Below are 11,988 nucleotides of genomic sequence, written 5' to 3' on the forward strand. Positions count from 1 at the left end.
AAAAGCCATTGAACAAAGCTTGGTGAAGGAACCTGTGGAGATTTTAATTCTTCCTTTGGTAGTAACCGTCAGATCTGAGTGAGCAGTGGCTTCATAGTGCGGGAAGGGGGCATTCTGCCTCTCCCCAAGGAATAGACCCCACTGATTGCAGGGACCCGAATTATGGCCTCTAGCCATGCTGAAATCTTTGGGGTTTTTTTTCCAATATCTTTTCCTGTAGTGCTCTACTGGATTTTCTCCCCAGCTGAAAACAAGACTGTCTTAACTTTTGTACTGAATATTCCAGACTTCCAGATTTCCTCACTGAGTTCCTTAGAGGCAGTGATTCTCCTTATCTGAACACCTTATGTATGCCAGGCCATGTAACGAGTACTTTACACATAGGTAGACTCTACAGGCTACCTCCATTTTATAGATAAGAAAACAGGCTCAGAGAGGTTAGGAACCTTATCCCAGAACAACTGGCACTGCCCAGACTGGAACCCAGGTCTGTTTGCCTCTTGGTCCAAGGGCTTCCTGTTAACAGCCGCCAGGGTAGAGAAAAGGATCCGGAGGTGCAGGAAGCATGCAGTTAACCCTGTGGCTCAGCTTGGGTTGTTTTAGAAGTTGTTATAGAGTTGTGAAAATTCTAAGGTGTCGGCATGAACTAAGCAGCCTAAGAAATTTAATGGCACTGAAAAAAGTAAGATGTGGGAAAAAGATGTGAAAGCACAATTCTAGGATTTTCACCATATAATAAAAGCTGAAAATTTAAGGATCTTGCCCTTTTGACATAGTTGTTTAAGAGTTCTTAGGATTTGTTTTATCTATAGTGGATTCCCAGTTTTAAAACTAGACTTTGGTTTCAGTTTTTACTTACGCAAATGTCTGTGGCATGTATTTTTTTCTAGCTCTGTTGGTCTTTGCCTCTGTTAACAGAGATAAGGCCTGACATTTGTCTTTCTGAATTTCAGTGATGTGAAGATTTAAATAGTTTAAACTTTGCTCTCTTGGTCTTTTGATTTTTAAAAAACAATTACTTTTTTATGAAGTAAATGTATATTTGGCAAAATGCATAATATACTTGACTTTTATGCAGAAAAGGTCTTTTTAGCAAAAGTTTTAGTTAAATTATTCATTGAAATAGCCATATGTTGATTCTTTTGTACAGTGAATTTTAAAACTTGAACCCAGGGCATCTTCAGTATCATAAATATGCATAAGATAAGAGTCAGGGTACCAATTATACCCTTAGAAATTGTATTATTCGTAACCATAAAATCTTACAGTTTTTCAAAGGGGAAGAAAATCTATTCTGAATCCTGTAAAGGTAAAAACACATTTGTTCAGTTTGTATTTAAGATTTTATAGTTAATTTTTCATTGACTGTTTATTAAGGAAGCAGATTATACAGATGTTTTCTGCTTTATTCCATATATTTTGTTTTATAAGCTAGCTCATGATATTCAAGCTCCCTAGTGTGATTTGTTAAATGTAATTCTCCATATCCCCCCAAATTGGATTTATATAACTTTTAAAGAGCGAAGCTAATGTTTTAATGAAAAGAATGTTAATTCTCTTTCACTGATAACATATTTGGATTTAACAAATTATATACCCATTTTATAAGTTTATTAATAATATTAAGTAAATATTTATTTTGCATTTATTAAGCTTAAAAAAGGATATTTAAAACTTTGAGATAAAAATGATAGTCTCCTAAAAAAGATAACTCTATTACTAGTGAAAATCCTAGAATCAGAGTAAAAATTAATGCTTCTGAAAAGCTTTCTAACACTTAGAAAAATAAATGTCTTTTACTTAAGGAGCAGAATTTGTGGCCTTAAAAGCTACCTTTTAAAATGGGGATAAGGTGTCCTGGACTTACTTTGAAACTGATAGAATTCAGAGATTACAAATTAAGCATCCAAATATACCTTGGATATCTTACTAAGAATGTAGTAGCTCTCAGAACTGATCTTCACAAAATGCTGATAGTCTTCCAAATACTTTCTCTCTTAGCATTGTCCATTTATATAGCATTAACAATGACTGTGACCCATGAGGAAATTTATTCTGGGTGGTGTAATATTCTAGTTAATTGAGGCACAACCCCCTAATGAAATTGCCTTGGCTACGTTGCTTCTGTGTAAAATGTAGGTGTCACATACCCTACAGAATTCTTCCACTTATGCATTGTAATGTGTTTTAACTAATCTAGCACTTGACTGATCCAAAATTTCTGTCTAGGAATTAACCATTAACTGAAATGTTACCACAGTTTAGTGACAAACTGGAAAATTTATTTCTAATAACTTCAACTATAGCCAGACAGATCTAGAAGAAAAATCAGAAATTTCCCTCTAACTCTCCCAATTTTTGAAGTACATGAGAAACATAAGCAGTGCTATATTTGACAATCAAAATATTTTTTAGAAGGACAGTAACTTGGGATTCAAATGTGAAATTTGATTAGAATTTCTAATAAGCTTGAGTTGTTTTTGAAAAGGTTTAAAATCCCCTTCGTATATTAACTGGAACTTGTACAGCTATAAACTTGAAATTGCTTAAATTAACATCAGCTCACTTGCCCCTTGGCATGAAGGCACAGAGATTAGCAGGTTTTCTGGAAACTAGGTCAATGGGGTAAGCGTCCTTTCTCAGTTAATGTCTTATGTCTTTTTCTGCATCAGTCTCCTTTTTGCCTCCCCAGCCCCATGGACTTGCATGATTATAATTAACACATGTGCAGTTCTTTAAAAATCACCCAAAGTGTTTCTCAGGTTTTCTGCCTTTTATGTATAGATGGAGAATAGAATACTCTTAATTTTTACCTTGGACTTGCGTTCACTCCCGGTACACAGAGGTTCCTGGAGAGTGCTGGTAATCTAGGGTGTGGACTGCTATTAGAATCCCTGAGAAAGATTATCTCAGAGGGTATATTAAGCTGGCAGGAACCTGTTGCAAATAGGAGTTTAAAATTTTAGTCTTACTTGATGATTTTTCCTTTTAAATAAAAGGGTGATTAAAACAAAAGCATAGAATTGGAAATTAACTATGGAGTAAATAAAAGGAAAGGAAGATATGGAATGGGGACAGCTATATCGTAAAAGAAGAAAACCTTTTTAATAAGTTGTAAAAAAGAAAGCAAATGATAAGCGGAAATTGGAAAGGATCAGAGAAGTCAGAAAATGACTAGAGAAAAGGCTAGGACTAGGAAAGGAACAAAGGAAAATATTAATATTTTTAGGCTTTAAAGTTTGATTCTCAAATTTAAAATTTACCCGGAAAATGTTACATTTGTCATAGGTAAGCATTGGTCATTCAGAAGTGTTTTAGGGTTAAACCTTTGATTTGGCTTTCTTTCTGCCTTACCATATTTATAGATAAAATATTTACATGAATGAGAGTATTTCCATAAACAGAAAAGAATTCTAAAATTTAGTTGTATTGTGTAAATATTAGTATAATCAGATAATGAGATGGTTCTTAAGGTTTTTTTGAAAATTATTTTCTACCTTTTAGGTTTGTGCACTGTAATTTCCAGTGGTGCTCTATTACTATTGCACCAAAATTAGAAGGAAATTAGACTTTCTAATAAGCACATTTATTTTTGAATTAAATATTTTTTACTCTATAGAAAAGTTGAAGGGATAGAGGATTAACCAAATTGTGCTGAAACTCTTATTAGAATATTGTTCCGAGGGGGCCTCCCCCTTGCTTCCATTTACCCTGGTTGCTTAACTTCTGAAGTTTTTGAACTCTGGCCTGCTAGAAGAGAGGATGGGTAAATCCTTATTAAAAATTTGTCTCTGCCATTTGGTATTTGACTGCAATTAGAGTATTACTGAGAGGATTTGTGCTTAGCAGGAACTGATTTTTTAAATAGCCTTATCTCTGGTCATTAACTCAGTTTTTCAGGACAAAGGGATTAATTAAAGGCATTTTGCACTTAGCTTTTTTTGTGATAATTTTGTTTCACATAAATTAATATGAGCTTCAGTTCTGAGCATGGTTTTATAAATAGACTTCTCATACCAGGGTAGATGCTTTTGCAATACAACATATATAACGACTGCTCCACATTTTACTGAATATCAAAATTTTATCAAATGTAGCTATAGTTCCCAAAGATAGCATTTGTTTTCACACTAAAGCCCCATGATAGTAACTGCTTTGTTTCTGGATATTTCTTTTGAGGAGATTGGATCATGGAGAAGAGATGATAAAACTGACAGCCAGTACTCAGTCTTTCTTCCCCATGATACCTTATACTCATCATTCCAAAAATTAAGTTAGCATTTTTGAATGTAGGAAGGGCCAGAGAAGTCTGTTTATGCAGCTGACTCCTGTCAAAAGGAAATCTCCAAACTAGAGGCTTGTCCACGGCCTAAGATCTGGGATCTTGAGTTCTGGGGTTATTTCTGCCCCCAGTACTGCCCTCCCCCACTGATGGATAAACTAATAAAAGGCATTTTGGTTTTTTGGTTTAGTATATTGGGCATTTACAAATCATTTTGGAAGGTGAAACAGCTGATAATACCTTCAGTTGGCTGACCGAAAGCCTAAAATAATTTTAGACTAGCCAATTTTAGTAGATATTTAAAATTGCAGATTTTTAATCAAATAAAGGTAGTGAGCTCTGTAGAAATGCTTGTTTTAATTATATTGCCAGTTCCATTTTAATTCTCAAAATTTACAAATTACCTTTAAAGGTTAAAAATTTAATAAATGGATTATATACTATTTTGACAGTGAAGGGAGAAACATGGAATTTTTGCTCAGTGGTAATGGCTAGCTGTTATTTCTTTGACTTAATATGTTTACAGGAACCGTAATCAAAATTTTTCATATTTTCTTTACACGCATATGTGCATGCACATAATTACATTAAATTAAAAGATTAAAGGAGGAAATGGCCAATTTAAAATTTTTAGATGACTTTTTAAGAGGCAATACATGCTTTCATTTTATATTCAGAATAAGATAAAATGCTTTTCATAATACAATTTTTAAAACAAGACAGCTTTTTTAATCCTATGAAAAGATAAGGAAAGTAGTTCAGAACATGAAAGGAATGTCATTCTTCCCATATCTTTCTTTTGAGAGCACCCAATATACAGATAGTTTAACTGTTACATGAGGAGCGAATGATGAGAGAAATGGTTTCTCTATGAAAAGATGAGCCCCACATTTATTTTTGGACAGCTCTTTTCATTAATGCATTTTAAATCATTCCATTTACATAGGTTTTTCAGCCTTCCGCCTTTTGTTTTTAAGCAGAGTATATCTGTAATTTTTCCAGGATTATCAGAGAGGCATTCATTTCCCATTTCTATAGTGGAAGAAGAAACTAGTTATGCTTATTGCTATTGTGTGGTTTTAGAGGAGAATTGCAGCAGTAAATAGCTCTGGGAAAAGGGCAGGGTAGATCTAGAACTTATGAACCTGGCAGAGAGTAGTAGGAGTTCAGTTTCTTCGGTTAGGTCTTTTAGGGTATAACTAGTGATCTCAAGAGGCGCAGCTTCCACTGTCAGAGACTTAGAGGTTGAACAGCCTGCATGCAGATAGGTAGCTTTGATTTGGACTTGAACATAGAGTTGAAATGAGTTTTGGAAACTCTTTGGAACCTTGGTTTCAAAAGAGCACAGTGGAATGGAGAAGAGGACAAAGGGACCTGAAGATTGGGTATAAAATGAAAGATAGGAAAATGACTCTTAAGAAGCAGTTAAGCTGGCTCTGTTTGATGGGATCTGCAAGAGCAGGGGGTTGGTAGATGGAAGGTCATTACAGGTCATTTTCCTAGTCCTAGTGCTCCTGATAGATGGTCACACCTGGACTACCTCCCATGGTAGAACGTTCACTGACTCCAGATGTAGACAGTCCTTGACTTGGGAAAATATGTACCTATACTTGTTTTATACTGTAGTCTCTGTAAAAAAGCTAAATATAGACCCTTATGGAACCTAAAAAGGGCAAGTCCCCCAGAAGCTCACTGATAACCTGTGTTGTCCATGTATACATTTTCCCCTGCATCTACTGCCGACTAAAATAGTTCATTTTTATTTTTTGAGAATATTGTATATACTATTCTGCAGTTTCTGTCATTTGACATTTTGAATGTCTGTGTTAGTGCATATGGATTAACCTCATTCTTTTTAGTGACTACTACATACGGTATATACTAAAGTTTATTCAACCGACGTCTTATTGATAGATACTTGAGTTCCCAGTCTTTGTGCTCTTAAAGATAATGCAATGAACATCCATTATCTTGACAGCTCTAATTACAAAGCTTTTCCTTATACTGGCCTAAAATCTTCCTCCTAACTTCCGCTTACAGGTCCTGAAAACAGTTGCCATCTTTTTTCCAGATATGTTCCATTTTGTCAATGTCTAGAATGTAGTGATGGAACTGAACGCTGTCTTGGTTGTGGTTTCACCCGAATGGAAAGCATGGGATTGTCTCTTCTTTTAATTCAGTCCGTGATTTTTATTAGCTTTTAAGGCTGTCATTTCACGTCGTTAGTTCATATTGAGGATAGAGTCAGTTAAAGCTTGACATTTGGAGTTCGTGGATCCCTGGAGCATCTGGCAAAAGCTGTAGACTTATCACCACTTCACTCTGACCCCTCAAATGCATTAACACAATTATTGCTGCAACTTCAGGTGATTCATGGGCCCCCAGCCTTTCTCGTTTATGATTAGACTTTGTTGATTGCTCTGTTGAAGTCATAGGTTCTCTCACTCTCTACCAGTGCTATAACATCGTCAAAAATTAAACTAGAAACAGCCAGTCTTGGCTTTACTTGGCGAGTCTGTGCTGCCTCCTAGTGTGTCGTGCTTTCTTATTGGCAAGTGCTAACTATTTTTTAACAATCCAGGATCATCCTCAGGCTAACCAGTTTGTAGTTGGGAAATTTGTCTGGCTTCTACTCCTTTCCCATTCTTCATGATTCCATACAGATTACGGAAAGCAATTACACAGCCTTATCTGTGAAGCCTCTCAGGATCCCAGGATGTGATTTGTGAGATCAAATGACTTGAACTCTGTGAGAATATCTAGCTGGTTTTTCTTTTTTTTCTCTTAGCTATCTTGGGTTTAAGTTTCTTCTTAGTCATTGTATTTGATCTTCAGATTGGAAAGAATAAAACATTCTTAGCTGAGAATGGAAATAAAATAGGAGTAAGGCTATTTCTCTTTGTCTTTGTTAATATTACATTTAAACCTGTGGGGAGGGGTGCTTCAATTTTTCCTCTTACTTTAGCCTCTAAAATGCTGTTCAATATTTGGCACTTTGTAAAATCACAGTTCATCCTGGGGCTTTAGCCTCATTCACAATATTCTTACAGCTCCATTCCACTAATACTTGTTTTACGTGCCTGTTTTCTTTCTTTTTACCATCTGTTGTAAGTGGTTTTTTAACATCTGAATTCCAGAAAGCTCTCTGTGCAGCACATCAGATTTTTTAGATACTTTCCCCTTTTCGTCCCCTTATCAGTGTGTTTGCAATTATGCAGTGAGCATTATGCTTTTGAGAGCTTCCAAGTCTTCTCGAGCTTCTTTACACAGTTTCTGATCTTGGAATTGATTCTCATTTTCCTTTGGAAAACTTGAATTCTATGATCCGTATGATAGATTCTTTGTATTTAGAACAATTATACTACCTTTTCTTTGAAAGGGGTCATTAGGCTAATTCATCAAACATATTGTTTTAATAAGTGAGTATGTCATTTAAAGAGTTTTCTAAAGAATATTGGAAGCTGTGTTGGAAATTGAGCTTTGGAGCAGGATTGTCCTGGGTCAATAGATTGCAGCTCTACTGGTTTTAGTCGTGCAAACAATTTGGGCATGTTGACTTAACACTCTAAGCCTCGGTCTTGTCATCAGGAAAACAGGGATGATTATTGCTCTCTCATGGAAGGAATACTTTAACACGAGATGTTACACTTAAAGCACCCAATGCAGTAATGTCAGTTTTCTCTCTTTTACTTGGTTAAGCAAGGAATTCTCAACCTTTTTTGTGCTGTTTACCCCTTTGCTAGTCTGGCGAAACCCATGGAAGGACCCCTTCTCAGAAGAATGATTTTAAATGCATAAAATAAAATGCTTAGGATTACAAAGGAAACCAATTATATTGTAATACATTTATCAAAATACTTAAAAATTTGTGATGCTTACTGTTTCAAACACTTTTTTTTGGACTAAGATGGGGAGTGAATGAGAAAGATAGGAAGGAAGGAAGAAAAAAGGAAGGGAAGGACAAAAAGTTCATAAGTATATATGTCTAGTTTTGACTTCCTCCCAAACTGTCATTTCAGATTTCCAACAGGCTTTCCACCTCAGCATCTTACCAGCAATTCACATTTATCACCAGTGAACTAGAATGCCTCTCCCAAACCACTTCGTCTGCCGTTTCCGTTATTAACACCACTCTCCCTGTCACCTCGAGTCTGAATCCTCGAATCACATTTGAGTCCTCACTTTTTCATCCTATCCATACTTCAAATCAGTCATGTACTTCTGTTGACTTTATCTCTACAATATCTAATTTCTATCATCCAATTTTAAGACTCTCTTATCTCATCCTTGTCTTTATGATACAGGCTTGTCCTGCTTGGTCTTCAACTTCCTACCTCTTTCACAGAGTGTCCCTCGAGTGTTTTAGGCCAGGTCAACATGTTCTTTATCTAAAGTTCCACAGCACTCACAAATGCGCTGTGCAGCCTCACACCTAACCGTCAGCTGACTCATTTACTTATTGATAAATGTGTATTTGTTCTCATTTTCCCAAATATATTCTAAGTTCTTTAAGGAAACAGACCACATCTTATATTTATTTTTTTTTTAAATATCCCTATAGCATTAGCACAGCACTTAAAAGTGCTTCATAAGATCTTAGTAATCATCTTGATTAGGTAGTTCCAGCTCCAAAAACAAAAAGGAAAAAAAATTGACCTTTTTCTTGTCAATCGAATTGTTACTGTAGGAGTTGATATCAGACCAAGTCTTTATGTCAAAAACCTGAGAATTTTGTGTATGTTTTTTTACTAACTCACTAACTTAATTCCCTAAATTATTCAGTCATGGCTGTTCTTTAAGAAAACCATAGTCTTGGTTTTCTCTACTGTGAAACCTCTATTTGTCTTCTTAGCCACCACTTGTAGCCCAGGGCCTGACATAAAATAGGTGATTAATACATTTTGTTAGAGAAGTTTAGCTTGTGCTTGGAAAGTAACCTGTTTACTTTAAAAAGCTTGGGGACTGCATGGATTATTAAAGATACAGATTGCAAAAACATAAAGCTTTGTAAAAAATAAAGCTTGTGATCTTAACAGGAAAAGCTGTTTTAGTAAAGTATGCCTAAAATCTTACACTAATCAGTGGGCTTTGATGTTTTGTTTGCCATCAATGTTCTTTCTTTTGATTAAATTCTTTTACTTATATTCTTAGGTTAAGACATCAGAATTTTATAGATACTCCCGACAGCTGCGCTATGAAGTTGACCAAGCACTGCATTACTTTCAGAACGTTCACCAGCAGCCTTTGTTAGATATGAAATCAAGCCGCATCCGCTCTGCCAAACCCCAAACTACAGTATTCCGAGGCATGATTGGACATAGCATGGTTAACAGTAAAATACTACTCCTGAAGAAACCAAGAGTCTGGTGGGAACTGGAAGGCCCCCAAGTACCTCTACGCCCGGACTGCCTTGCCATTGTCAATAACTTCGTGTTCTTGTTGGGCGGGGAAGAACTGGGCCCAGATGGCGAATTCCATGCTTCTTCCAAAGTGTTCAGGTATGACCCAAGACAAAACTCTTGGCTCCGGATGGCTGACATGTCTGTACCTCGTTCAGAATTTGCAGTTGGTGTTATTGGGAAGTTTATTTACGCTGTAGCAGGAAGAACCAGAGATGAGACTTTCTATTCAACAGAGAGATATGACATCACCAATGATAAATGGGAATTTGTGGATCCTTATCCAGTTAACAAATATGGACATGAAGGGACAGTGCTCAATAACAAGTTGTTCATCACCGGCGGAATCACGTCATCTTCCACCTCCAAACAAGTGTGCGTGTTCGACCCCAGTAAAGAAGGAACCATAGAACAACGGACCAGGAGAACTCAAGTAGTTACCAACTGCTGGGAGAATAAGAGCAAAATGAATTACGCAAGATGCTTTCACAAGATGATTTCTTACAACGGCAAGCTTTATGTCTTCGGTGGTGTCTGTGTGATCTTGAGGGCCTCTTTTGAATCTCAGGGCTGCCCTTCCACAGAAGTGTACAACCCAGAGACTGATCAGTGGACCATCTTGGCATCCATGCCAATTGGAAGAAGTGGCCATGGCGTGACTGTGCTGGACAAACAAATAATGGTTCTTGGAGGCCTTTGCTACAACGGTCATTACAGCGATTCCATTCTCACTTTTGATCCCGACGAAAACAAATGGAAGGAAGATGAGTATCCACGGATGCCCTGCAAGCTGGATGGTTTACAAGTATGCAATCTGCATTTTCCAGAATATATACTGGACGAGGTCAGACGTTGCAATCAATGACTTTTTTTTCCCTCAAGAAAAGCCAAACAAAATTTGTGACAAAATAGTTAATTAAAAAACATAAAGAAAAACCTCACCAGTTTTACTATCAAAGCCATTGGTCTAATAGCGTAAAAAAGTTTCATTCTGTGCTAGCATCCTTTTTTTTTTTCTTTTTAGTGGCCTCAAACTCATGCAATAAGTTAATTCAAAGTGCTAGCTCTTGAAACTACTTCCAGAAGCAGTTTAATCGAACGATCCACTTATCTGGGAAGTTGACTTTATGCTTTAAACATTTCTTTCAGATGTCAGCGTAGGAGTCATGCATCTTCTAAGAGAAGACCTGATAAGTGTCACTTGATGTAATTTCAGTTTCTATCTCGATCTGAAATCTTTTTGAACATTTATTTCAGCATATTTCAGTCCGTTAGACCTTTTGGTTTTACCGTTTAAGTTTAAAACTCAACCTTTTTGCATGGCTTTTTGCTGAAATGCAAAAATATAAATTTTCTACAAAATTAACTTTTTATATTCAAAACACTATTTCTAAGCTGCCTTCTCTTATCTGCATTGTGTTAGTGAAAGCATATCCATACTTGCATACATCTTATGACTATATAAGGCACATCCCCTTTTATGCGTGGTTAGGATTCTATATTTTTAAGCTAGTGCACTTGCACACACGGTTTGCCATACTTGTTGAATTTTAGATGTAATGTCTTTTCATGTATTAACATTTTTAGAAAGTTAAAATAACTGGAGTCCTCATTTGGTATCAGAGTAGCCTATCTTCAGTCCATACTGATTCAGTAATATTTGAACTCTTTATATTCCTGAAACATGTATGGATTTAGGAAAACTAACATTTTATATTTTACTTTCAAAAGTAAACGTTAGTGTTCCTTATCGATGTATGTCTTGTTGAAAATGTTTTTCTTTGCAGTCTGTTTAATGTTACCTGTTTTTAGTGAGAATCGCAGTGGTATATGACAAGCCCTGGCCCTGCAGCGTGAAAGCACTTTTAAAGAGAATTTAGGTAATACCAGACTCCTAAATAAAGGCCCCTTAAAAGTAAGTGCAACTCCCATTCTTTACATTCAATAAAGCTGCTGCATCTGTTATTGAATGGAAAGTAGCAACTTGTGGAAAATTTGAGCTCAGTTTTGACTTAGAGGAGGTAAGGAATGGAATTATCTTAACTGGTCATATCTACTCATTTATTTAGTACAAAATACTTAGCGGCACTGGGGATGTAAGCCCTCAGCTTTTGTTTTATTTACTGAAAGCTACTAGCATGAAGGACAGTAATCTCAAAGTTCAGAATGGATCGAGAATAACTGTTTAAAAGTATTTCTGGTAAATGTTTTAGGATTAGCCGCACCTTTCAACTCTTTGAACTCGAAGGACAAACATAGTTGACAAAATTCAGCAAGAATAACCAGGGAATGGCTCATTCAAATTGA

The 11,988-nt window shown here is 36.1% G+C and overlaps 1 protein-coding gene across 2 annotated transcripts in view; it reads left to right on the forward strand.

Moving 5' to 3' along the window:
- KLHL15 (kelch like family member 15) overlaps positions 1 to 11,644 on the forward strand; it is a 28,371-nt gene extending 16,727 nt beyond the window's left edge. For both annotated transcript variants that reach the window (XM_039852253.1, XM_039852252.1), the window contains one exon: positions 9,434 to 11,644. In XM_039852253.1, the coding sequence (XP_039708187.1) occupies positions 9,434 to 10,546 (1,113 nt within the window). In that variant the 3' untranslated portion in view covers positions 10,547 to 11,644. The remainder of the gene's footprint in view (positions 1 to 9,433) is intronic.
- The last annotated feature ends 344 nt before the right edge of the window (positions 11,645 to 11,988 follow it).

The sequence above is a fragment of the Pteropus medius genome, unplaced genomic scaffold (genome assembly GCF_902729225.1).
Source record: "Pteropus medius unplaced genomic scaffold, Ma_sr-lr_union100, whole genome shotgun sequence".
Taxonomy (NCBI): Eukaryota; Metazoa; Chordata; class Mammalia; order Chiroptera; family Pteropodidae; genus Pteropus; species Pteropus medius.